Source organism: Vulpes lagopus, chromosome 23 (genome assembly GCF_018345385.1).
Source record: "Vulpes lagopus strain Blue_001 chromosome 23, ASM1834538v1, whole genome shotgun sequence".
In the NCBI taxonomy this organism is placed as follows: Eukaryota; Metazoa; Chordata; class Mammalia; order Carnivora; family Canidae; genus Vulpes; species Vulpes lagopus.
The window spans coordinates 63,410,402-63,437,806 of record NC_054846.1 but is presented as its reverse complement, the minus strand read 5'-3'; the positions used below and the strand labels follow the sequence as shown (position 1 = coordinate 63,437,806).

The 27,405-nt window shown below is 47.7% G+C and overlaps 2 protein-coding genes across 3 annotated transcripts; both read right to left on the bottom strand.

The window, feature by feature from the left end:
- Positions 1 to 1,576: 1,576 nt before the first annotated feature.
- On the bottom strand, positions 1,577 to 6,599 carry ZNF691 (zinc finger protein 691). Of its 2 annotated transcripts, XM_041737783.1 has the most exons (3): positions 6,561 to 6,594; positions 3,805 to 3,919; positions 1,577 to 3,061 (listed from the first exon to the last, which is right to left on the bottom strand). In XM_041737783.1, exon 3 carries the CDS (start codon positions 3,050 to 3,052, stop codon positions 2,198 to 2,200), a length of 855 nt encoding a protein of 284 aa, XP_041593717.1. In that variant the 5' UTR covers positions 3,053 to 3,061; positions 3,805 to 3,919; positions 6,561 to 6,594; the 3' UTR covers positions 1,577 to 2,197. The 2 variants fall into 2 exon arrangements, with proteins under 2 accessions (XP_041593717.1, XP_041593718.1); XM_041737784.1 differs by lacking the exon at positions 3,805 to 3,919 and having other exon boundaries at positions 6,561 to 6,599.
- A 3,275-nt stretch (positions 6,600 to 9,874) lies between these two features.
- LOC121481628 (erythroblast membrane associated protein (Scianna blood group)) lies at positions 9,875 to 25,301 on the bottom strand. Its single transcript, XM_041739141.1, has 11 exons — positions 25,189 to 25,301; positions 19,767 to 19,856; positions 19,210 to 19,548; positions 16,798 to 16,914; positions 16,217 to 16,249; positions 15,099 to 15,131; positions 13,294 to 13,314; positions 12,449 to 12,469; positions 12,325 to 12,351; positions 12,204 to 12,230; positions 9,875 to 10,599 (listed from the first exon to the last, which is right to left on the bottom strand). Exons 2-11 carry the CDS (start codon positions 19,843 to 19,845, stop codon positions 9,875 to 9,877), a joined length of 1,422 nt encoding a protein of 473 aa, XP_041595075.1. The 5' UTR covers positions 19,846 to 19,856; positions 25,189 to 25,301.
- Between the last annotated feature and the right edge of the window lie 2,104 nt (positions 25,302 to 27,405).

The following is a 27,405-nucleotide window of genomic DNA, read 5'->3' as shown; positions in this document are numbered from 1 at the left end:
AGGGGTACACACATCCCTATGTTTATAGCAGCATTATTTACAACAGCCAAATTATGGAAACAGCCATGTGTCCTTCAATTGATGAATGGATAATGATGTGGTATATATTCTAAGTGGAATATTACTCAGCCATAAAAAGAATGAAATCTTGCCACATGCAACAACATGGATAGAGCTAGAAAGTCTTATGCTGAGTGTAGTAAGTCAGTTGGAGAAAAAACAAATACTATATGATTTCACTCATATGTGGAATTTAAGAAACAAAACAAATGAGCAAAAGGGAGAGACAAGAGAGAAAGCAAGAAACAGACTCTTAACTATAGACAACAAACTGATGGTTACCAGAAGGGAGATGGGTGAAACAGGTGATGGGGATTAAGGACTGGACTTGTGATGAGTGCTGGGTGATTAAAATAAAAACTTTAAAAAAATCCTTTGTAAACTATAGTGTCCTACAAATGTCGGGGAGTCGTCTGGGAAGTCTTTTATAGTTGGAAAAAATACAGGCTTTGGGTTTAGGCAGAAATAGGTTCAGTCCTTGCCGTTTACTTGCCATGTAATCTCGGGCAAATCACTTTGTCAGCCTGTCTCTCCAGCTGTCATAGGTGGGTAACTCTTACTTCCCAGGGTTATATGAGAATTCAACAAGATAATGAGTATAAAGCTCCTAGCACATCCCTTCCTGGGTGGGTAGCAGGATCCCATGTGACAGGTCAGGTTATGTATGGGTGGTGCCAGAATCAGATTCCAGCTATTAGCTCCAATGAAGAGGACCCCCCACTCTGGAAGAGCAGGACCTGATTGGCAAGAGATGTAGAGAGGGGTCTTCTGTATTTGTTGGGAGGAAATCTGGGGGAACATTAATCTGCCATGGAGAAAACAGTTGATATCTGCCATGTGGAGCCAGGCCTACACCTGAACGGCAGGAAGCTGACAGTCCCTGCCAGGCTATCCCAGGCCTGGGAACTAAACTACTGCCACTAAAGACAAAGACTCCCATTATGAGTTCCCAGCCCTCACCCCCTACTCCCCGACACTGTCATTTTTCCTAAGCATAAGTAAGCATCAATCAAGAATCTAAAGGAGAAACGGTTCTAATACGTGGCAGTGACTTCCCACAGAGCAAATGGTCCAGGGCTGCATCAAGAGGCCACCCTAGCTCCCACTTCCAGGGATTCGCATGGTCCCAGGCCAGCCACACGTGGCTCCTCCTTCTGAAGCCACTAAGTGCAAGCAATGGAAAGAGCATCAGCTCAGAATCAAGGGAGGCCCAAGTGTGAACTCTGGCTGCCCCACACCCCTGCTGCGGGACTGCACTTCTCCTTCCTCGTGTCCTCGTCTTACTCCTGTGAGAGCTGCTGTGTCAGCTCATGGACACAAATGTGTGCTGTACAATCTACAGCAGAGGTGGGTGCTCAGTTACTGTGACCTCCTCCTCAAAGGCCCCACAGGCACAGCCTGCTGTCCTCCACTTTTCAGAGCAGTCACCCTGGGATCCAGCCCCCTTCCAGAGGCTGCAGTGCCACCAGCTCCCCAGCGCCCACTTCCCTGATGCCCCAAATAAGTACACAGGTCCTTTTCATTGAAGGGTTTTACTGCTAATCACTCTGGAACAGATGCAGGTTGCAGGGGGTGTAAGTCACAAACATGGCAGACTGTTAAGGTCCCTGGATCATGGCTCCCTGAGGGCTTCCCTTTCATTCCTAAGGCAGGACCAGACCTCTTCTCCAGGCCCAGGAGGCCCCTTGCATTGGGAAGGCTGCTCCTCCCAGCGCAGGTGGGGCCCAGCAGATGGGAGCCAACAGCCACCGCGATACTCCCTAAGCGGTTCATATTCGATCCGGAGGATCTTCAGACTGTGATGCCCACCCCACAGGTGCTTCCTCAAAGGCCAGGGGAGGGTTGCCCTAACGACAGGAACACGTGCTAAGCCTACCCTACTTCTCTTTCATCCCGAGATGAAGCCATGACTGGATCCTCCAAACTTTTCAAGACAAGACACTGGCCTGGAAAGAGGCAAGGATCTTTACTCGAGAGTCCCTTCTCAGGACTTCCTGGAGATCCTGGCTTCAGAGGCAACAGGAATCCATTCTCCAAAGTGAGATGAGGAGCTAGAGGTCAAGGGGGGCAGCAGCAGATCCTACAGATCTTCCGACACTAGGCTGGGCTCTCTCCCTCTCCTCTCCCTCATTGTCCTTCAGCTGGAGTCTTTCCCGGCCTGCTCTCCCAGGTGCGTTTTCTGGTGGCGGATGAGGTTTGAGCTCCGGGAGAAGTGTTTCCCACACAGAGTGCACCAGTAGGGCTTCTCCCCTCTGTGGGTCCTCTGGTGCGCTCCAAAGTTGGAGATGTCACTGAAGGTCCGCCCACACTCGGCGCATTCATAGGGCCTCTCGCCTGTGTGCGTGCGGTGGTGCACGCCGAAGCTGGAGCTGTTGCTGAAGCTCTTCCCGCACTCACAGCAGATGTAGGGCGCTGGCTCCAGGTGGGTCCGATGGTGCACCGCCAGCGTGGCACTCTGGCTGAAGCTCTTGCCACAGATGTCACAGCGGTACGGCCGCTTGCCCAGGTGGTCTTGCTGGTGGGTGGTGAGGTCCGAGCGTCGCCGAAAGCTCTCCTGACACTTGGGACATTTGTAGTGCTTCTCTTCCAAGTGGATCCGCTCGTGCCGGATGCGGTTGGAGCTTCTCGAGAAGCTCTTGCCACATTCAGAACACTTGTAAGGTTTCTCGCCGGTGTGGATCCGCTGGTGTGTTCTCAGGTTGGAGGTATTATTGAAGGTCTTGCCACACTGGGTACATATAAAGGGCTTCTCGTCGGTCTCGGGCCTCGGGTGAGCCCTGGGGCCCCCAGGCTCTCCAGCGGGGACAGTGACTTTCCGCCAGGGCTTTTTTGGATGGATCTCTTGCGGACCCTCTGACAGGCTCTGTTGCCCACGCTCTTTCTCCCCATCTGGGATCCGAAAACCCTCAGAGTCATCCACTCTCCAGGGCTTACCCCATTCCCCTTCGTCAGGCAGGTGCTGTTCTGGATCCTGCTCCTTCTCACTGCCCATTTCTGAACCCTGAAAACGAACACAAATGGCCAACACCTTTATTCCTGGGGTCAGGCTAGGCCACAGGGAATCTGTTCTGGCTGAAGGCGTGTACACCTTCCCCACAGAACCATCCATCAGAAATAGCCTCAATGAACTGGAGCACCTGGAGAGAATGCCTCGCATACAGTCACACACAGCACGCACTCTGACACGCTTATAGCCACAGACAGCCACACCCACCACATATAGAGACACAGCCCTCCCAAACACGGCCACGGCTACACACCCACACAAAATCACACACACACACACACACATGCCACGTACAAAGACACACAGACGAACCACGTTCTCACACAAACACAGCTACACATACACAGTCCCAACCTAGGCAAACATCGACAGATGCCAGCTGAGTTCCTACAGCCCAGGACAGGGAGAGGGGACGAAGTGCTGCCGCTGAGTGTGGTGTTTCCTCTGGGCCCTAGAGCAATGATGGCACCTCGGAAGGCACAGAGGGCCAGTGCAGAACCACTGGGGTGACAGGACCAAGGGATGAGGGGTGGAGGCACAAACTGTGACAGCTGATGGTAGAAACCAACAGATTTCCTTCAAGTCAGCAAGTATTTCTGGAACATGCAACAGCAGTAATGGAAGGAGCACTGGCTACATTCAGGGCCGGATCCCGATGGTGACACGCACAACAGAACCGTGCAGGCTATTCTTGCCCTCCGAGCCCCAACTCCCGTCGCTCACACCGTGATACCCACCTACGCTGCAGGGCTCTGTGTGCGTAGGAAATGCCTACAGTGTGTTGTGGCAGGTATGAGTAATTCAGCAAACGACAGCTGCTGTGACCACTGTGGAGGACACTCTGTCCTCACCCTGCAGAGATTACAAGAATGAAAAAGAGCCTTTACGTGATCTTGTTAGAAAAGAAAAAACTTTTTTAAAATTAAAACATGGTGTAAGGGGATCCCTGGGTGGCGCAGCGGTTTGGCGCCTGCCTTTGGCCCAGGGCGCGATCCTGGAGACCCGGGATCGAGTCCCACATCAGGCTCCCGGTGCATGGAGCCTGCTTCGCCCTCTGCCTGTGTCTCTGCCTCTCTCTCTCTCTCCCTCTGTGACTATCATAAATTAATAAAAAAAAAAAAATTAAAAAAAAAAAAAAAACATGGTGTAAGACTCTATATAATCTCAAATGTGAAATACAGACAGAGCCTCAAATCTCTCAGTGGAGGCCAGCAAATTTTTCCAGAAAGGGCCAGACAGTAAATATTTAGTAAATATTTGAGACCCTAGGATCTCTGCTGAAACTAGTCAGCTCTGTTGTCGTCTCAGAGGCAGCCGCAGGTAACATAGGAATAAAGGAATGAGGGTGGCTGTGTTCCAATAAAACTTTAAAACAAAGGGAGGTGAACTGTAGCCTACCCAACCCTGTTATTGAGTGTTTCTTGAAGAACCTAAAATAAGGAGAACCTGCCTCCTACTCCTAAAACATAAGTCCCACGAGGGACAGGATCTTTGTTTTCTAATGTAACCCAAATTCCTCAAGCAGTGACGGTCACATATTGTAGAACTTCACTAAATATTTGTTGAACAAGTGAAGGCCAGGCCTGTCTCCAGCACCCATTTCATTCTTATTTGTGTCTGTCTCACCCACTGTTTCTCAGGAATCATCTACCCACTTCTACCTTTATGACCCTGCAGAATCTTGGACTTGCCCTTAACAGTGATTTGCAATCATCTTTTAACATATCTGTTTCCAGGGGATCCCTGGGTGGCTCAGCGGTTTGGCACCTGCCTTCAGCCCGGAGCCTGATCCTGGAGTCCTGGGATCGAGTCCCACATCGGGCTCCCTGCATGGAACCTGCTTCTCCCTCTGCCTGTGTCTCTGCCTTTCTCTCTGTGTCTCTCATGAATAAATAAATAAAATCTTTAAAAAAAAAATAACATATCTGTTTCCACTAGCAGTTTATAAGCAATTTGAGGGGAGAGACTGGGTCATTTTGGCCACCTCTCCCCAGCATGAGGCCCGGATATGATCTGAATTTGGGCCCCAGCCCCCTCTCTGCAGAGGGCTACAGGGTCCCCACCCACTCCGAATCCTGCTATTCTAAGAACCTACAATCTATACCAAGCTCTGGCTCAACTCAGGTCCGCATGCTGGATCAAAATAAGAGCAAGAAGATTTAGGATTATGGTTACTGCCCGCAGTTTATGGCCCAGTGCGGGGAAACAGGACACAAACTCCAGGAACTGGCATACAGTGTAGAAAGTTCTGGGGGGGGGGGGTGTCAGGAACTGTGCCTTAGTCATCTTTGTACCCACTCATCAATGCTTCCCTCATTACCTGGCACGTTATACAGGAACCAATAATAATAACAATAAGTATTTTTGAAACTCATACTAGGTGCTAGGCCTGGGACTGAACACTGTATGCACATCACGTCATTTCGTTTTCATGACTTATTTTGGAGATGAGGAGACCGAGGCTCAGAGAAATTATGACTTGCCCCAGCGCACATAGCACGTGAGTGTCAGAACTAGGACCTGCGCCCCTGATGCCAAAGCCAGCGCCTTTAAGCAAGACACCAGTGATGGAGAGAGGAGGGAGGGAGATGGGAAGGGGGGAAGGGAGTGGGGAGCCCCAGGCGGGGAGAAAAGGGAAGGAGGAAGGAGTAAGAACAGTGCCAAGGGAGTTCAGAGGACACCTGCCTCCCTCAAGAGATCGGGGATGAGCAGCTACATGGCAAAGGCAAAATCTGAGCTGGGACTTGCAGGATGGGTGAGCAAGATTGGGGCTCACAGGGATGGGGAGCCCCCTATCTACTGAGAGCATAGTGGCAGGTAAAGTACAGATGCACTTTCATGCCACATTTCAAAGCTTTGGGGAGAGAAGGCCCCATGGGGCTTGTCCCTGGAGGCTCTAGGTTCCGGGGTACAGGGAGGATCGAGGGTGGAAGGGATTGGGAAGTGGAGAAGGGGCCAGGGCTAAGAAGTAAGAGCCAAGACCGGGCTGATGGCCACAGGTGCCGGGGGGCAAGGGCCTGGGTTACGGAGAAGGGGCCGCGCGGGAAAGTGGGTGAGGGGTGTTTAGGGTCAAGCGCGGGGCAGCGGACCGGCCCTGCGGAGGGCAGCTCGGTGCGGTGTGGGGGAGCCGCGCACGGGTCAGAGCGCCCGAGGGGCGGTGGGGGGGAGGCGCAGGCTGCGGTCAGAGGGTCAGGGCCCCGCCCCAGGGGTGGGCGGCGAAGGGCGGGGCGGGGCCCGCGCCCCAGGCCGGGGCAGGGCCGCGGGGCCGGCGGAAGGGGCTGGGGCAGGCGCCCGGCCGCGCGGCGGGGGCGGCGGCGGGGGCGGGGGTCGGGGCGACCGGACCGCCGAGCCCACCTGCCCCCCGCCCGGCCGAGGGAGCAAAGCCACAGCCTCTGACTCCCCGGGAGGAGGGAGGGGACGGTGCTCAGAGTTCCCCGCGAAGCCGCGTCCGCCTCCCCCGCTCCCCGCGACCGCGGCCCCAACCCGGACCCACCTCGGTCCCGCCGCTCGGTCAGGGACAGCGCCGCCTCGGTGGGCCGGGGGAGGAGCCGGAGCCGGAACCCGGCGAAGACCCGCCCTGCCCCTCCAGGATTGGGTCCCGAAGAGGACCCTTCCCTCCCATTGGCTGTACCGGCTGCCACCGCGCGGGAAACCCAGGCGGGACCGCCAATAAGCTTTGGTCTCGGGCAAGGCCTGCTGGGAGTTGTAGTCCTGAGGCAGAGCGTAGATTCGGAGAAGGAATTTGCGAAGTTTAGAACCGAGCGGCTGAGGCTGAGTTCCCGTCCGGGGCTTTGGGTCTCCTTCTACGCGTTGGAAGCCCGACGTGCGGGGCCCGCGGTTCTGGGAAGTAGCAGAATCCGCAGAGCTAAGCTGTGTGACCTCCAAGGGCTCATGAACTGTTTCTTCTCTACTTGGAGCTGGTGACACTTGACGGTCCGGTAGACAGACGCCCCCGGAAGCCTCGCGCTTTGCTGGAGGTTTAGAATGCAAAGTCAAAGGCTTGCAGACCTAGAAGGGAGATTAAGGATCAGCCAACACCCCCCCACCCCCCAAAAAAATCAGCTAACCCAAGCTGCTTGTCGGAGAAGCTCAACGTCCCCTGTCCGAGGAGCTGCCTCTTGGGTCTCCCAAACACTCCTGCACAGGGACTTTTCCTGGTCCTACGTCCATAAACCTCATTGCCGCGCATCACACCGGCACTATAAGGCTTCTAAGGTGTAGCCAGAAGTCTAATAGCATATCCTCCTATATGCATGGTATTTCAGTGCAAAGAGCAAAGAATACTGTCTTCAGAGCTAGCTAAACTAGATTTATAATCCCAGTTCTACTGCCTGTTTGGAGCACGATTTTGCTCCCCTATAAAATCCCCCATTAAAAAAGGGTAGAATTGTTGTAAGGATTAAATGAGTTAAAGCTTCTGCTTCCACAAATATCCGTTCTCTTTCCTGCTGGTGCAGCCAGTGTGAACGATGGGAATTGGTTTTAAGATTCGGCAATTCGAGAAAGTATGTTTGAAACTATGAATGAGTGAAATATAAATCCCCCACGTATGCTATTGCTTATAAATTGATATAAGTAAAAATACTGAGAAGGCAGGTCAGAAATAAAACTGTCGCTTTGTTTCTAACTGTGGTTAAAGCTTGCTTGGGTGGATTCAAGGCTGTTCAAAAACCAATCCCATATTGAGTCCCGCCTTGGGCTACCTGCATGGAGCCTGCTTCTTCTTCTGCCTCTGTCTCTGCATCCCTCTCTCTCTCTCTCTCTCTGTGTGTGTGTGTGTGTCCCTCATGAATAAATAAATAAAATATTTAAAAAAAAACTAATCCCATATGTGTTTTTCTATTACCAATGCAAAGCCTTTCTCCACAACTCCTCATTCATGATGAAAATGACATCATGCCAAACAACAAATGCCAAACTTTTATTTAAGAGCTGTACAAAAGCACACAAAAAATTTTACCCGCGCATTGTGATAGTTAAGGCTATATATCAGCTTGACCAGGCTACAGGGAGCCCAGACATTTGGTCAGATGTTATTCTGACTTTCTGTAAGGGTGTTTGGGGATGAGACTAACTTTTGAATTGGTAGAATAAGTAAAGCAGATTGCTCTCCCTAATGTGGGTGGGCTCCAACCAACCAGCAGAAGGCCTGAATAGACCCAAAAAGCAACCCTTCCCTCTAGTATGAAAGAATTCTTCCTTCCTGACAGTCTTTAGCCTGGACATCAACTTTTTTTTCCTACCTTCAGACTCAAATGGAAATATTGATTCTTCCTGGGTATCAAGCCTGTCAGCCTTCAAACTGGAACTACACTATTGGCTCCTCTGCGTCTCCAACTTGCTGACTAACCCTGCAGATCTTGGGACATGTTAGCCTCCATAATTGTGTGAGTCAATTCCTTATAATAAATCTCTTTGTACCTATAAATATAACAAATATATATTGCTCAGGAGGACTCTAACTATTATTACACGCATTAACAGAAAAGCCCTAACTTCTGACAGAAAGATCCAGTTTCCATTGGGTAGAACTGCATACTCATCAGCAAACTGCTAGCTAGTACCTCCACAAAGAGGCCAGATTGCATACATGGAGTGACCTGAAAGTGAGTAGGCTTCAGGACGCCTGGGTGGTTCAGTGGTTCAGCGTCTGCCTTCGGCTCAGGTTGTGATTCTGGGGTCCTGGGATTGAGTCCCGCATGGGGTTCCCTGCAGGGAGCCTGCTTCTCCCTCTGCCTGTGTCTCTGCCTCTCTCTCTTTCTGTGTGTCTCTCATGAATAAATAAAATCTTTAAAAAAAAAAAAGTGAGTAGGCTTCTTTCTGCAATCCACAGCAAAGAATTAAGGTTGCACTTTATCCTCACATGTGGGCTACCAACTTCCTATGTGAAATCAATACTCTCTGACCTAAGAGGCTGTTTGCCCCACAAGTAGTCAAGTTTTCCGGGATAATAGTCTTATGGAAAAAAACCCTCTACATTGCTGGTTAAACTGGACTTCTCTAAATCCCAGGAGGAGAGTCAAAAGGGACAGACAGACAGACAGACTCATCCATGGCTGTCTTTTCAAGGCCACACACAGCTGGGTTGCTATGTTTAAAGCTGTGTGCCCCAGCATCCTGATCGTGCTCTTGAAGCCTGTCAGGATTGTGGCTATCACACTTAAAATCCCTGAACCTGGTTATTATCCATAGGTAAGTTAACTTTGAAAACATGTACTTTAGCTCTAGATGTCAGGAAACTTCATTGTAAACAAGCATCAGGGAAGTAGACCTGAATGGCACATTTTACCCCTCCAGCCTCCCCACCCCCAGTATTCCAGAAGAAAGAAGGAAGAGCATGTGACCCCAAACATGTTTACTTTATAAAGCTGGATTTAGGAGCTAGAAGCCTGTACTGAGAAGAGGGCAAAAAAGCCATTCTGGAGGGGATAGGAGAGAAGTGGGGGACTGGGCACCATAACTTCATGACTAAAAGGTCAAGTGCAGGATGAGGCACTTGAAGTTCTTCTAAACAGCTCCTCGAGTGCAGAACCCCTGTATCTTGGGGACGCTCATTCACCATCACCACCTAAACCTAATCTGATTGTTCATTTGGCTTTCAAAAATTCTTCCAGGGCAATGGGAACTTTAGGTCCCTTGAAAGACGGCAGAGCTTAGAACTGAGTCCTGGGTGAAAGGTGATTTGAATCAAAATCACAAAGTCCAGGTTTGGGGAGAGGAGCTGAGATGTTTCAGGTATTGGGCCAGCAGACTGAAATCCAGGGCAGGGCGCTGGACCATCAGGGGAGCAGGTAATGAGGTATAACCCTAAAAGGAAGGCACCTTGAGTCCCCGAAGGGCTGAGCCAAGGTCAGAGGGCCAGGGCAGGATCATATCCTCGGGTGGGAAAGGCTCCGGTGCCCGAGGGGGCAGTAAGGAAGGGTCCACCGTCATGGCCACATCTCCATTAGCGTGGACTTTTTCTTCTGGCTTGGGGCCAGTCGGTGGCTCTGACTTCTGGAGTTCTGAGCAGATGATTAGAGGCGCTGTATTTTTCCCTCCATCGTGAAGGCAGGGCTCGAAGAAAGGGCGAAGGGGGCCAGAGAAAGTGTGGGTGAAAGTAAAGATGTGACATCTGTTGGTCACATCGTAGAAGGAAATGACACCTGCTTCATAGTCCAGGAAGATCCCCACACACCTTGGGGGTTCCTTCAGGCGCAGGGGGGTCTGCGGGGATGTGAGAGCTTCGTACGTGTTCTCACTACTCTGGCGGACTAGCCAGTGTCCATTGGCGGGGGTGGCAGTGACCTTCCCCTTCCTGCTCACGGAGTCACTACACACCCCCAGGGCCCATTTGGTCTTGTTTCCCACGTCCACCTCCCAGTAGTGACAGCCCGCCGTGAAGTACTCAGCGCCCAGGACACTGACGACAAAGTCAAATCTCTGGGGGCCGTCGGGCACAGGTTGCCTTTTATCTCCAAGCTTCACCCCTCTCCGGTCCTCAGATAGGATGAGTTTGGGATGTGCTGTGTCCGGGTCCAGGGTCACTGCCACTGCAGAGAGTCACTGACAGGTGAGGCTGGGGAAGGCAAGGTCTTAGGGGATCTTTGGGTAGCTCTGGAGGGAAAGATAATCTCTAGGTCTGTGACCACTGTCATTGGCCTGTTGGAGTTCATGGCTCCCCCTCTCCTACATGTACAGAGAAGTCTGTCTGCCAGTCTCCCAGATCCACTGGCAGTCTATTAAGTTGAAAGAGGAAAAAAGTATTTCATCTGCCTCAATCCTGTCTCCGTCTTCGATGGTTCCAAGGAATCGAACATATGATAACAGACATAGGCTTTGACGTGAGACCCAGCAGCCAGCTAGGGTGTGTGAGTCCCAGCTCTGCCAACTTGCTGATTATGTGGCTTTGGCCTTGTTATATAGCTCCCACCTTCAGTTCCTTCCCATGTAAAATGGGAGTAGGGCTGTTATTCAGATTTGATGAGCTAATGCATGACATAGTGCCTAGTTCACACAGTGAGTGTGCGATGCTCACTTTGGTTGTGAAAATCACTGCTTATAATTGCCATTTTAAATGATAATATAGAGAGAAGGATTCTTCTTTAAAATTGTGGATTATGAGGGTCGCAGTAAGTCTTCCCCCTTCCCCCAAGTACAGAACACAGGCTCTTTTTGGAGAGTAAACCCGGGACGTCTGTACTCAGGGCAGTGGGAGGAAGCCAGACCATGAGTGTCGGAAAGGTTTGTGAGCTCCTTGAATGCTAACCAAAGTGACCTGGTGTTCTCTCAACTGCCAACTCATTGATTCTATTGTACCTGCTTGAAGGAGGCCATGTGAACAGAAGGGGGATGAGTACAGGGGAAATTGATACAAAGCAGTGAAAATAGCAGGTCTCGTTAAAATAGCAGCCAAAATTTGCCGACTATTTAGGAATAAAACAAAAAGAGATGTGCAAATCTTTTAGAGTAAAACTACGAAACCTTTTTGTAGTCTGTGCTGTTGGAGCATCTGCCTCACCCATTCTCTTCTCGGAGAATCTTAATCACCACCAAGTCCCCCGCCCCGCCCAAGAAAACTGATCTTCGGAAACAGAAGGACATGGCAGGTGTGTAGAGAGGGATAAGAGCACTGGCTGTGGGTTCAACTGTGGGATAGGAAAGACTTCCCAAACTTGAAAGCATGGGAGACACTACACAAGAAAAGATGAATAAACTTGACTACATAAAAATATAACACCTGTGCATCCAAAAATACCATAAGGAAAGTAAAATGCAAATGCAAACCTTGGAAAAATAATTCATGAAAAACATGACAAAGAACTAGTATACTTTATATAGAAAGATCCTCACAAGTCAAAAAGTAGCCAGGACAGGACAGGAATAGACAAGTCACAAAGATGAAGTCCATATAAGCAGTAAACTTGAGATAAATCTCAAAGATCATAGAGAACCCATAAGAAGATCAAAAGTGTTCTAAAAGAGGGGAGAATTTCTAAATCTAAATGTGGCCCCCCCACATCAGAAAGATTTTTAAAAATTTTGATAAGCAGATAGATATATTTGCTTTTAAAAAGCTTTCAAGGATAGTTTGCATTCCACAGGACCAGAGCAATGGGCTCTCAGACATGTGGATGACCTGACTGGTATAACTCACCGAAGTGCAGCCGAGCCCTCCTCCAACCTGGAAGATGTAAAGGAGATGCTTGAATTAAAGGATAGAAAAATGGAGAACTCCTGGGGTGTGGGGGCCCAGGTGTGGGACAAGTGTACCTCACCTGAGTTGGCCGCAGATCTTTTCAACTCTATAAAAGAAAAAACAAGGGGATGAGCTATCACTGGAAATACAGAATCGACGGGAGATAATGTGATAGAGGAGTTAGAAGAGCATGGGACACTTACTCAGTTCACTCCGGAGTTTCTCTAAAGAATAAAAACAGTTGAACCAATCAGAACAAGGGCTTCTACGTGCCCAGAGCATTGCAGTCCCACCCCAACCACATCCCCACATCAGATCCTCAGTACCAGTACCCTGAGCTTCCTTCCCCATGACAGGGATGGCAAGAGCAGTGGCTCCCAGTGGGGGGCCAGGGCTCCCCAGAGACCCGACAGTCAACAAATTCCTCTGTCCCGCCATAACTTCCCCACAGACGGGGTCAATAACGCATCTTCTGCATATAGGTCATGACAACATAAATATTTGTAGATGTTGTGCAAGAAGAATAAAGTATAAGTTCATTTAAAACTATCACCTAAAAAATATAAAAAAAAATCTGTCACCCAATTTCCACTTGATTTTCTTAAGTAATATTTTCTCAATGTAAAATAAATAGACATGTCACATTTTTGAAGATTTCTGGGTTATACAGAGGTTCTCATACGTGAAGTGGTAGGGAAACACTGCTCCACATATTCACTTTAATGAGGATTCATATGTTTCAGGTCCCATCTAAGGGAATGTCATGCCTCGGGAACGAATAGGGTCTTCCAGGAGGCTCCACCTAAGGGAGGTAAGCTCTTCCTGGTGGAACGTTTCCCATGTAGGGACCAGATAACAGTTGCATGGGAAAGAGGAACAGGGAATATCTGAGAAGAGAGGATTCTGGGGACCAATACACCCCCAACCTCCATGGCCTCAAGTACACTTGTTCCCTCCCCCCCCACCCCAAGAAGTGAAACCAAGACACTCATCCTAAAGCAAAGATGTCAGCAGAAGGTTTGTGCTATGGATGAGGAGCAGAACTTACTGAGGGCTTTATGGAGCCTTCCTAAAAAACACAACAGAAAAAGGCACGAGTGAATAGATGGGGCTGCTTTATCCCTGGGATACAGGAAGGCTCATCACTCCATCCCCCCATGGTGGAAGGGGGCGATGACCATCCTGTGGGCCCCGAAACCAGTCACATCTCTCAAAGCTCACACTGGAGAACCCCATGGCACTTGTGCCACCTTCCCAATGACCCAGGCTGCCCAGAACTTTGGTTTCTCCTTTCTCTTCCACCACCCCCCTTTCTGTCTGGCTCCTTTTCTATTGTCCATATAAGTGTTTCTGTATGTTTGTGACTGTGTGCACACGCATGTGTGCCCTGCAGCCCTTTGACAACCTACTGTTTATAGTAGCGATGGTGTAAAACTAGCTGAAGGCAGAGTATTGGCTTGTTGACACAGCTCTGTTATTCTCAACAGTAACTCCCCTGAAGTCCTGCAGAGATATTGATACATTTGGAGGTCTCAGTTTTGGGGATACAAGCAGCAGGCTTCCAGGGAGTGCTGTGCTTGTGGCTTTTCTGGAGGGACCACTGGTCTATATTTTCTCCTAGCGCAGGCCCTGCCAGAAGAATTAAAGTTATGAATGAGTTATGAGTCCACTGGCAGGCCCTGTGCTATGGGCTGGGCATGCGTTAGGCATTGTGCACTCAGGCAGTGAAACCGAATATGATATGGCCCCTAAGGAGCTTATGGTTTATTTTCACTATTCTCATTACTAACAGCCTCCATTTATTGTGTCCCGTTCTTATAATGAGGTGGCCACTGAATCCCCTCAACAAAGTGAGGTGCATATAATTAGTATTGCCATTTTGTAGAGTGGTGGGCTGAGGCCCAGAGGGATATGGAAATTTGCCCGGGTCGTCCAGCTATTAAGTGGCCTGGGAGGCAGGATTTCAACCCACGTCTGTCCGACTCGCAGCCAGATCCCAGCCCCACTACACCACACTTTTCCTTCTGCTCTTGGACAGAATGGCCATAGTGGCCCTGAGCTGTGCATGCCCATGCTCTCACCACTTTGGAGGAGATGTAAGCGAGGAGGAGAGGGAATGTGGAAATCAGGGTGTCCAGAGCCATTTCTGAGCCGGTGACCTGGCTTCCCAGCAAGACCTTCCAAGGGCAGAGCCCCTGTTATTTTTGTATCCTGGGTATGTCTAACTTTTACCCTCCGTGGCCCAGGGCAAACACTCAATTAATGAAGGTGAAATATGGGAGGGGGAAAGGGGTACCAGGCTTTGCAATAAGAACTTTGTTTTTTAAGTTGTCTATTTTAATCCTGAAAACAATTAGGTGAGGGGACCATCCTCATTTCTCGGACAAGTAAAGTGCCAGTAAGTGGCAGACCCGTGATCTGAGCCTGGTGTCGCCGAACCAGTCACTTTCTCAAGAGCCTGTGACCCTCCCATCGTATCACACTGCCTCTCTTAAATGCAAAAATTGTGTGGATTTTTGAGATTCTCATATACCCTATATGACCATAATAATATCTTTTTAAATAGTAAGTAGACCTTCTTTTTAAGTGATTGGTAGAAAGGCTGATGAGGGGAACTCAGGACAATCCAGATCTATGAATGCTGACCAAGGGCATCTGCTCACCCTAGCCACCACCCTATAGCCCCTTGATGTTGGAAAGTAAATTCTAATATTAATGGAAGGTGTGTGTGTGTGTGTGTGTGTGTGTGTGTGTGTGTGTGTAAAGTATGTATGAGAAACTGTCAGCATTCATGTAGAAAGAATATATTCTTTGTTATTTGTTCCCTACTCTTTATTCTATACATATAATTACCTTTTTCTTTTGCGTGGTCTGAGAGAAGATTTTCTAGAGAAAGAAAAGTAAATGAGATTCTGTGCCATTATTGTGGGGGGTCCCCAACTCCTATTGAGTTCATCAGCTCTTGAAGCTCCCTATCTCCACCTCCACCTCTCTGACACAGGTCTTCACATGACCAAAGAAAGACCAAAATCCTTCATATGATCTACAAGGCCTCACCTGGCCTGACCCCTTCTATGTCCACAGACTAATCCTCTGTCACCTTTCCCCTCACTTCTGCACTGTGTTTCTCTTGCATTCTGTTCTTTCTGCCATGGAAGGTTTTCGGGTCCCTCTTTCTCCAAGCCTGCCCATCCTCCAGATCAAACATCACTTCCTCTGGGGACTCCTTTCCTGTCCCTCAAGTTTGGTTGGTTGGTTCCTCTTGGTTCTAGTCTTTTTTTTTTTTTAAGATTTAAAAAATTTATTTGAGAAGAGAGAGACAGAGATAGTGAGAGACAGCATGAGTGGGGAGGAGAGGGAGAAGCAGGCTCCCCGCCAAGCAGGGAGCCCCACATGGGGCTCGATCCCAGAACCCTGGGATCATGACCTGAGCTGAAGGCAGATGCTTATCTGACTGAGCCACCCAGGTGGCCCCTCCTGGTTCCAGTCTTTACGACCCTTAGAACTTCCTCTGGTGGCATTTGTGCACATTTATTTATGCACTTTCTTCACCCACGTATACTTCCCTGACTAGACTGAAAGCTCCCAGAAGGCAGACTGTGTCTACTTTGATTCGTCATTGTGACCCCAGCATCTAGTATAGTCTGGGAAGCTTAGTAGACAATTACTCATTGTTTGCTGAATGACTAAAAGCTTCGCTCACCTCAGGTCTACATGACTCCAACAGAATAAGATCAAGCAATGAGTTCACATACAAAAATCACCAAATGTACTGGAAGGCAAGCTATGACATGTAAGAGTGTGAAAACTGGAAAGAACAAGTATAGATTCCCCCACCCCCACCCCTACCACCACCCCCACGGACAGCAGGTATTGGAATTTTTAGGTACACAACTTAGATTAGTGGGTACTGGGAGCACAAAACAGCAAACACAGAAGTATCCCCCCTTCCCCCAGCTCAGGACACTTACCTACCTCCATCACCTGTTCATAGAGAAGTTTCTCTAAAAGACAGACAGAGAAAAGGATGTCAGCTCAGTTTAAGGAAGGGCTTTTTCTAATAGGCAGGACTGTCCAAAGATGGTTCAAGCTGCCTGAGTAGGACTGTGCTCCTTGTCGTTGTGGGAATGTGACTATTTGAAAGGATCAGAGGGGGTTTGAACCATTGGATGGGGGAAGGAGTGTTGGATTCTGTGACTTTCAGGGTCCTTTGCAACCCTGTGAGCCTGTGAAATTCTACCAAATGTATGGGGTTTTATCTAATGTATAAAATTGCATTTCTTAATTAATTATAAGGCTGGCATGATCAGTTATTTTCTAACTTATCAAAAGATAAGGATCCACAGCTCTGCCCAGGAGTTTTCTGCAGTTTCTCTGGTCCTTTCTGCATTGTGAGTCCCCAAGCATGGCTCTTACCAGTTTTCTCTCAGCCATTTTGCAGGGTCTCCAACCTACGGATAACGCATGTCCATGTCTACTTTCTCCTGGCCATTTCCTAGAGACATCTCAGTCCCACTTCCAGCCAGCTGGGACTTCCTTACCACTTAGTTACCTTTCGATCTTCTTTGCTTCCAGATGAGGTAAATGCCCATCATGATGAGAAGTCCCAGAACAGGCAGGATCACAGCAAGAGCCACTGCTGAGGAGGAGATCCTCCCTGGAGATGGGGCTAAAACAGAAATCACCAATGACCACCCTCAGAGAGACATCTGACAGCTTCTTCCATACCAAGGACCCCACTTCTGATGGTAGATGGCTCAAGCACATCCCAACTGTCTCCATCGAGTCTAGGGAAAAACCTCCAGCCAAGACTGGTGAGGGTCTTTGCTTCTCTCAATAACCCCAACCCTGGATGACCCAGGGATGACCTTAAAGTGAGAAGTTCATTTCTTAGGAGTGTATTTGATGGTCCTGCCTGAAGACAATGGATTAAACTCAGTTTTTTCATCCACAACCTTGTCCTACCCTATATGGAACCCTTATCTGGGGAGTCTGGAGGATAGGCCATGCTTCCTCAGGGGTCATCTCAGGTCTTCTCATGAGCACCCACCAGCCTCTCCATCAAGTCCTCACGCTGCTGTGAAACAATAGTCGTGACATCTTGGCCCTGAGCCCTACCAGCAGGGGCAGCACAATTTCTGTGGTGCTACAGCAGCAGACCTAAAGCCTAGGCAGGAAGAAAGGAGAAAGGAAGAAAAAAAAAAGAGCAGAAGAGGCTCTGTGACAAGTGGGGAAGGGTGTCAGCTGGATGCGAGACCTCACTCAACATGGTGTGACCCTGGGCAAGACACTTAGCCTCCCCACGGCTCATTTATCATCTATAAAATAGAGATGATATAATCCCTGTCCCACTGGATTGTTGGGAGATTTAAAGAGATCAGACACGTAAAGCACTTAGCACTTAGTGACAGGCAGTGGCAGTAGTAAGAGAAGGAAGGGAGACAGAGAGAAAAAACAGAAGGAATTTGCAGAAGTCATGACTCCTCACCTGGGACCCCAGGCCACAGTCTGTCTTTCTTGGCTCTAAAACCACTCTGCTCTGCCACCTGGCTCCATGTTTCGAGGGTCTTTAAAAGATTCATACCCCTTTGACCCTTAATTCTACCTCCAGAAACACATTCTAAGAGAAATATTAGAATCACATCCCAAAATAGGTGCAAAGATGTACTGCACCGCTCATTATAATAGGAGGAAAAATTGGAAACCATCCAGATGTCCAGAAATAGGGCTTTGATTAATTTTTATTATGCTATAACCACACAACAAAGTACTGTGAAGCCCTTAAAAATCATGTTGCAGAAAACTCTCTAAGGACATGGGCAGAAAATGCTCATGACATTGTAATTGAAGGGAGACAGACCCAGCTGAAGAACAAATATGCAAACAAACGTGCAAACACATATGCAAATACACGTGCTCTCAGAGATGCACACATCTGAGAAAGTCTTGAAAGAAATGTCCCAAAATGTTAGTGGTGGTTCTCTCTAATTTATGACATTATAGGCCAATTTTTGGTTTCTTTAAAATGTTCATTTTTTTCATTTTTTTTTTTGTTCATTTTTTCAAGTTTTCTATCACAAACACGTGTTACTCTTAGAATTTAAAAAAAATTGGGCAGCCCGGGTGGCTCAGCAGTTTAGCACCGCCTTCAGCCCAGGGCGTGATCCTGGAGTCCCGGGATCGAGTCCCACATTGGGCTCCCTGCGTGGAGCCTGCTTCTCTCTCTGCCTGTGTCTCTGCCTCTCTCTCTCTCTCTCTCTCTCTCTCTCTCTCTCTCTCTCTCTCTCCCCTGTGTATTCTCATGAATAAATAAATAAAATATTTTTAAAAAAAGAATTTAAAAAAAATTGAAAATTTTTTATAAAGTTCCCATTAAAGGAGGTCTTTTCACCAGGGGCTTTCAGCCCATTTACTGCTGGGACTTTTACCTGCTATGACCATGGCTGTGGTCTTCTCTTGGCCAAGGGCCACGTTACGGAGGGAGCAGGACACATTCCCGACCGTGCTGTCCCTGACTCTGCTGGACACCGCTATCCGGAAGAGCCCGGCTTCCTGGGAATCAGCATCCCACACGAGTTGAAGCGCCCTGCCTTGAGGGTCTCTCCACTGGGCCAAAGGCTTCGGGAACCATCCCTCTGACCTGCACACCAGCTGGATCCAGCCAGCGTCGTAGCCCTTCACGTGGATGTAGGGGTCAGAGCCTAGAACTGGAGGGGGACGGGGAGCAGAGATGCCTGGCAGTGGGGAGCTGTCCCTGCCGGAGCCCCATCCCCCTTCCCACAGCTTGGGGGGTGCTGTTGGTGGCACTTGCACTCCCACCCTCTCCCCACCCCCAAGCTCCTCCCAACCAGGTGGGACAGTCTCTGGCTTCATCCTCAGGCCTTCGCAAATCCGCCCTAGGGCTAACTGCACCCCACGATTCAGACCTTGGGGGCACCTCGGTCCCCCTTTGGAAATGACTAACCTGCCACCTGCAGGGTCACGCTGCCGTCTCGAGTCACATTTCCGACCTGGACTTGGCATCGGTAGGGCCCTCGGTCCTCCAGCCGGACGTGATGGATCTCCAGGGTGATGCTCCCCTCCTGGGGGTCCCTGAGCAGCGCCGTCCGCCCCTTGAATTCGGGGGTCACGCCTTCCTCCTGGTCTCTCCCGTCCCGGAACACGTGCACGAGCTGGGAGCCGTCAGGGTGTGGGGACCGCAGCCACCTCACCATGGTGGGCACGGTGACCGGCCACAGGGCCAGCGGGCAGAGCAGCTGGGCCGTGCCCCCCAGCGGGGCCAGGTGCAGGTCGGCGGTGAGCCCTGTGCAGTGTGGACAAAAGAGGGACAAGGGTGTCTGCAAGGGAGGGACGGGCACAGGAGCTGGGGACGGATGACTGGGCTGTCCCCGCGCAGGGCAGGGCTGGGAAGAGGGCATTGGAAAGGACTGGGGGGAGAACAGGACTTGGCAAGAAATAAGGCCCCCTTGTTCTTGAGACTCCTGGTGTCCCAGGTGGGGAGAGAGGGCCACCATCTCCCACCTGACAGGGTCGCCGGCAGCAGGAGGAACGCGAGGGCCAGGAGGCAGCCAGGCAGCCAGGAGCCAGAGGAACTTGCCATCTCCGTCCGAGCTAGGAGGACAGACGCAGAGAGACACCAGAGAGGGCTGGTGAGCTTGATGTGGGAAGGGGGACAATATAAGGAGGTGGGGTGCCCATTCAGGCTGCATAGCCAGGGCTTGGACATCACGCAGTTTGCAGTGGGAATCCCAGCTCTGCTACTCACCTCCACGTAAACTTAGGACTCAACTTCTCCGGGTAGCCTGGTGACTGAGGCTCTGTTCCCCCATATTTATTTATTTATTTATTTATTTATTTATTTATTTATTTATTTATGATAGTCACAGAGAGAGAGGGAGAGAGAGGCAGAGACACAGGCAGAGGGAGAAGCAGGCTCCATGCACCGGGAGCCCGACGCGGGATTCAATCCCGGGTCTCCAGGATCATGCCCTGGGCCAAAGGCAGGCGCCAAACCACTGTGCCACCCAGGGATCCCTGTTTCCCCATATTTAAAATAGGTATAAGAACTGTGTCTCCTGGTAGGGTGACTGTGAGGATTGAAGGAGGTAAGTGCCCAACACAGAGGCTGGTGTCATGGTTGTGTATCTATAAGTGCCAAGAGTGAGGACATGGTGACATGGATGGGGAGGCGCTGAGTAGTGTGATTTGGAAGGCATAGGGACGAATCTGGAAGAACGAGGACTTGTCCCTTGCACACTGGCTTCCTAGAGCATTCAGTGTCCTAAGCCAGGCTCGAAAAGGGCCTGTTGGAGGCCCATCTTCCACCTACAGTGGATTCAAGTCTTGGCTCCACTCAGGTACCAGCTCTGTGTCCCTGGGAACACTGGTTACTGTCTGTGGGCCTCCAGTGCTTGATCTGTAAAGCTGGAACCTTCTTCCCAGGTTCAAGGAGATAATGCATCGAGAGCACTCACCACAAATGCCCGTTAGAGCAAGCACTTGATAAATGTGCTATAGTCATTATTATGAAGTCACCGAGCGCATAAACCACAAGCACACCCTAGAGGATTCCCTAGGGTGGAAACTAGGGAAATAAAACTCTCTCCCCACCTGCTTGCTACTGCCTGAAATTCCTTTAGCTGGAAACAAATCTTTCATACTACAACTGGGGATGAAGTTTAAATGTAAAACCCCTCGAAGTGGGATAGCTGGGTTGCTCAATCAGTTAAACAGCAGATTCTTGGTTTCAGCTCAGGCCATGATCTCAGGGTTGTGAGATTGGAGCCTCTCGCTGAGCCCAGGACATGGAGCCTGCTTGAGATTCTCTCTCTCCCTCTTCCTCTGTCCAGCCTGCCAACCCTAGTTGTGCGCACGCTCTCTCTCTCCAGGAAGAGATAATGTCTCTTGAGTTCTCCCCAAGATTTCAAATCCTTTTCAAGGAGGAGGGTTTTTATAGAAATCATCAGGCCAGGCTCCTGAAGGTCTTGGAATAGAGCAAAATGGGATTTGGAGGAGGTGGGACTGTCAAAGGAAGGTTGGGAAACTGAAGTTGGAATTAAGCTTTGAGCAAAATTCCAATTCTGTTTCTCTCATGGCAAACAGCACACTGCCTTAGGGTTGTTTTTGTTTTTCCATCATGATGCATGTAACAGCCATCTCTAACCCCCTGGGGTTGCAAATGGCCACAAAGAGCACCAGAACACAGTGTGGTCAGGATTACAGTTAGGACTTTGTTTTTTCCTCTGTCCCACCCACTTTTCCACAGGTTAACAGCTACTCAGAAATTGAACAAGAGGGGCTTCTGCCTTTGGCTCAGGTCATGATCCCAGAGTCCCAGAGTCTCAGGATAGAGCTTGCATGGAGCCCTGCATGGGGCCCTTGGCTCAGTGGGAGTCTGCTTCTCCTTCTAACCCTCCCCCATTCTCATGCACTCTCTCTCTTCTCTCTCTCTCAAATAAATAAAATCTTAAAAAAAGAAAAGAAATTGAACGAGAGAAGTTTAGGCAAAGGAGAAAAGCTCTCTGCCTTATCAATTATCATCGGAGATGGAAGTAGGCAGGGCCCAGGATCCCAGGGAATTATCCCAATCCCCAAAACCCTCACCTAGAAGGTCTTTTGTAACACAAGAGTGACACAGAGCTCCACGATGAATCAGGGCTGCTTGAAATCATGTAGGAGGAAACCCCCCCACAGCCCCACCTTACGAGATTCAGAGAGATTATTAAGTGATTAAGAGGATGGGCTCTCATACTGTGGAAGGAGCCTCGGTGTCCATTGAAAGATGAATGGATAAAGAAGATGTGGTCTATGTGTACAATAGAATATTCCTCAGCCATTAGAAATGACAAATACCCACCATTTGCTTCAACATGGATGGAAATGGAGGGTATTATGCTGAGTGAAATAAGTCAATCGGAGAAGGACAAACATTATATGGTCTCATTCATTTGGGGAATATAAAAAATAGTGAAAGGGAATAAAGGGGAAAGGAGAAAAAATGAGTGGGAAATATCAGAAAGGGAGACAGAACATGAGAGACTGGTAACTCTGGGAAATGAACAAAGGGTGGTGGAGGGGTAGGAGGGTGGGGGGTGGGGGTGGCTGGGTGACAGGCACTGAGGTGGGCACTTGATGGGATGAGCACTGGATGTTATGCTATATGTTGGCAAATTGAACGCCAATAAAAAAATAAATTTAAAAAAAATAAATAAAATTTTAATAAATAAATAAATAAATAAATAAATAAATAAATAAATAAATAAAATAAATAAAATAAATAGTTTTAAAAAAACTCCTAAAAAAAGAGGGTGGGCTCTAGAATTGGTTTGGGTTCCAGCCCTGGCTCTGCCATTACCTGGCTATGTGACCTTAGACAGGTTAGTTACTTAGTTGGTCAGTTTCTCCAAGTCTCCTCTCCATTCACACATGAAATGAAGCTAATAATAGAAGAGTACCTATCTCATAGCTAGGGCTATAGTGAGGATTCATAGAAAATACATGTGAAATAATTTGCACCAGATTCCGAGAATAAAAAGCAAATGAAATCCTTCCATCATACTGTCACTCTGTAATGAGGGCAGCTGAGGTGGCTTGAGGAGGGGAGTCTCCCCAAAGCACATTACAAGTTATTAAAGAACAGAGAAAGTCACTGTGGGAGCAGACTAACCCAGGGGAGGATGATACCAGAGTAGGACATCCACTCTCTAGTCAAAGAAGAGAACCACAAAGTAAGATCACTGTTAGATGTGTTGCATCTTCCTTTCAAATTATCTAATACTAAAAAAATAATAACCCCCAAAGTTATCACACACATGGGCAAACCAAGTCTCTTGTTCAATGCTAAGCAACTGTCACAAGTATAATTTAGCCATAAGTATCAAACGATTTGTAAAGATGCAGAAGTTTTAACCCAGTAGTTTCACTTCCAGAAAAGAATCCTACAGGCATTAGTAAGGATGTGCATAAGGATTTACTGGTGAGGTTGCTCATCACAAAGTTATTTTTGAAAAGGAAAAACTGAAACTGAAAAGTCCACTAAAATGAGAATAGCGAACTATTTATGATACATTCCTACAACGAAATTCTATGCAGCATTTCATACATATCATAGGACAATCTTTAATAGTACTGGAAAGTTTTTACTATAATCCAAACAATAACTTTAATACAATATGTCTTTGGGGGGGCAGAGCAGGGGTGAAGGAAAACCATGGTATTCAATGTGCATTTCCAAGTCCGATGGGGAGAAGAAACCTAAGAACAGGGGAGGAAACTAAAAGATGGTAGAGGGAAGACAGGATAGAAGAACAATACTGAAAATATAAAAGGGTGAACATAGAGGCTGTTGGAGTCCTCCATCACTGGCTGTCTAGATGCTACCTCTGTTATTGTAAGTCCCCCCAGTACAGCACGTCCCCCCAATACACTGCTGTATGTAAACATGCTTTTTTTTATTGCTATATCAAAATTCTAATTCTTTTCTTTATATTCATCCAACTTCAAGGAACCAAAAGCCCTCTTTCCTCACTATGTTCCCTGGTTGTAGCCTCAAATTCCCTGATCTGTGAGCCCTTCACATTGCCCTCTGGGACAGGTGTTTCCTGCCCTGACAGGCACCCACCAGTCAGCCAGCTCCAACTAACTTCCAGGATAACCCCATAGAATTTCAGCTATTTTTTTAAAAAGCTTTTATTAAATAAAATGTATTGCTTTTTCTATCCTACTTAATGTAAAGAATCTGGAAAGTACCCAAAAGAATGGCTAAAAAAATTTTAAATTATCTGTAATCCTTTCACCCCAGAGATATGTTTCTTCAAGTATTTTTTCTGTGCATGTGTATAACTTCTTTTTAAAAAATTGGACCACACTGTGGATACTGTTGATATCTGATATTTTCCCTAAGCACTGCATTATGTCCATTTTCCCATACCATCAAATATTCTTTTAATGACTTAGGTTTTCCATCAAGGATATCAGGGAATTTTTAAAATAATTCTATATTATAGGATATTTAGGTTTTCCTATCCATTGCTATTAGAAGCTTGGCTACAGCTGATAATGCACTGAGGGCCAGAGTTAGAAGTCTTAGCCCTAATTTTGGTTTAGTCCCTAACTGTTGACTCTGTAACTTTAATCATTTCCCATCCTTAAAATAGACTTTTAATTCGCACTGCCAAATTGCCTTCTAGAAAGGTCATATCAATTTACCAAAGTTATGAAATTGCTTGTTTCCCACAGCTTTGTCATCACAGGGCTTTATATTTTAATATAAAAATTTTAACAAAATCTTTGTCATTTTAATGAGTGACAAATGGTATCTTTCTTTAAAAAAATTAATGGTGTTTTGTTTTAATTTATGTTTTTTTGATTTGTTATTCGAACTTTGTCAATTACCTGTCTAAATACTTTGTTCACTTTTTTAATGTGGGCATTTGTCTCCTTAATGGTTTGCAAAACTCTTTATATAGCAACTTTTTTTTTTTCCAACTACACATGCTGGAAACATTTTGTCCTCAGGTGCTCATTTACATTTAAGTTTTAAAGAGTTTAATTTCAAAAGCTTCTAAGTCAGAAAAGACATACAATAGAAGTTTCCTTGACAACTCCAAGCAGGCTAAGGAGACCCTGAAAATCTACAATTGATCAATCCAAATGCACACATCACAGGACCTGGCTAATAATAAGGGTTAAGCAAATAATAGCTGGAATAATGATAACAATAATACTTAAACGAGAGATGAGAGTGTCTCATCAAAACCTATCCAGCCCCCTTGTCACTCAAGCTTTTGTGCTCATTTCCCCTTCCCCCATTTCATCCTCTAAAATGTGAGTTTCTGCAACAAACTTGAGGATCCTGAGAAAGTCAAAGGACTAAGAAGAATGAAGAGAAGAGAGAGGGAGAGGGACTCACCACCTTTGGAATTGGGGACCCTTTGTCCCTCACCTGCAGAGCTGACGTCTCCAAGCTGGGAACACTCCCTCCGTCCATTCAGGGAAATCAGGCGTCAGCCAGAAACATCAGGACGGGCTAGGGAGGTGAGCATGGGAAGAGTTCACCTTCTTATTCTAAGCCCCAAACCTCAAGCCAGGGGCTCCCCTGTCCCACACACTTCCCTCTAGCTGTCTGCTATACACCAACAAGCCGCACCCTGCCTGCCTGCCCCTGATAAAGGAACAGAGCAGAGAGGAGTTTCCCTAAAAGCGAGGGAACCTCCCAGGGCTACCCAGTGTGAGGGATCTTTGCCCCTCAGCTCCCCTTTCCCTCCCAAGCTGTGTAGTGATTTCCTTCAATATGTTTTCATCCTATCACACTCTTTCTGACAAGCTTGTACCCCTTTACTTTCCATATGAGAATAAAATCAAAGATCAGGTTCAAAGACACCCACCAATTAGCTACCCTCTATTACCCACTGCTTTTATCTCTAGCTGCACCCTGATGTGTGCCTTCTGACAAACGGACTTGCTTACTGTCTCCCAACATGTGATAAACCCTTTCCTGCCTGTCTTGCTTTCATAATATCCCAAACTGGGGCGCCTGGGTGGCTCAGTCGGTTGAGCCTTTGGCTCAGGTCAGCATCCCAGGGTCCTAGGATGGATGGGGCTCCCTGCTCAGCAGGGAGCATGCTTGTCCCTCTCCCTCTGCCCCGTCCCCCCACTCATGGTCTGCCTCTTTATCTCAAATAAAATAAATAAAATCTTTAAAAATACCCAAAAGTCTATATTCATAATATCCATAATTGTACCTTTAATAATGTGTTATGTATTTTTGAACTTTACCAAAAAAAAAATGGAGCACTATGGACATAATTCCCTGTGATTTTCTTTCACTCAGTCTTAGTTTCTGAGTCTAGCAGACACTTTTGGTGGCCCCCAGCCATCCCCTCGACAGCCCCCCCCATGCCCAACCTGGTTCTGGGGTAGTTGAAACTTGCAGGCAAGCTGCCAGGAAGCCACCTCAAAGTCCATAGTGTCTCTTTGCTTATCTGAATCTGGGCTCTACAAAGGCTGGAAGGCTGTTCAACCTGTACACAGCCCTGGGGGTTCAAGAACCTTAATGCTCTAGGGGATCAACTGGGCAGTGACAGGCCTCAGTGGAAAATGCTCAAGCCTCACACCTTTGGAGGGACAGTTCTGAGCTGTGTTCCACATGATACCTCAGAGAGTTCCCAGAGAGGATGAGCACAGTAGCCCACAGACATCAGTAGTAGCTCAACAAAGCACATGTTCTTGGTTTCTTCCTTTTCTCTTCACTCACCATTTCTGATTCCTGGGATCATCTCCTAAGTAAACTCCTGCCCAGAAGGACTCAGTTCATGTTCTGTTTTTTGGTGGAGTACAGCTTAAGATACTGAAAGTCATCCAGACTGATTCACTGATTCACATTCACTCACCCCTGTGTGGTGGAATAGACCTTGCACAAATATACCAACATTTCGTCCATTCCCTCATTGATAAAAATGTGTCTGGGCATTTGTTTTTGTAAACAGTGTTGCTAGGAACATTCTTTCATGGTCCAAGTGTGCAAGAGTTTCTTTAGGACAGCAGTGTGTGGGGTCTGTGGGGTCCATGAACTTCGAGAGCCCCTGAGACCTTTTCACGAGGTCCCCCAGTATTCTTATGTTCATAATAAAACTAAGTTGTTACTTACTTTTTTTTTTTTTTTTACCCCGTGTTGGCATTTCATCATCTGCTCCTGTGGGCTTGAGAGCTTCCCAATAAAAAAATATCATTCTCATGAGATTGGCAGTGACATTAATGATTAGTGATTTTTTTGATGTTGTGTAATGAAATGTGTCAACATTTGAAAGACCTGCACAGCTCAATGGACCAATAGCTTCCAAATGATTAATGCATGTCTTGACAAATTCATGCACAGGTAAAAGATCTATATAATAAGCAAGATAAACCGGTAGGTTTAACTATAAGAATATGAAAAGTTCAAGTTATTAAGAAATACATCCTGAATGTTCCCACCACAACAAAGAAATGGTAATTATGTGACATGATGGAGAGGTATCAGCTAACTTTATGGGGGTAACTGTTTTGCAATATATAAATCTATCAAATCTACAAGTTGCATACCTGTCAATTATATCTCGATAAAGCTAAGGGGAAAAAAAAAAGACAAGAAAGTTTATGGGTATGATTTTAGATCCTACCT

Coding starts and splice junctions, on each gene's coding strand:
- ZNF691 (XM_041737784.1), bottom strand. CDS start 3,052: ATGGGCAGTGAGAAGGAGCAGGATCCAGAACAGCACCTGCCTGACGAA.
- LOC121481628 (XM_041739141.1), bottom strand. CDS start 19,845: ATGGCAAGTTCCTCTGGCTCCTGGCTGCCTGGCTGCCTCCTGGCCCTC. Junction 16,250..16,797: donor GAAGCAAAGAAGATCGAAAG/GTAACTAAGTGG, acceptor TCTGTCTTTTAG/AGAAACTTCTCTATGAACAG. Junction 12,470..13,293: donor AAGGCTCCATAAAGCCCTCA/GTAAGTTCTGCT, acceptor TTTATTCTTTAG/AGAAACTCCGGAGTGAACTG.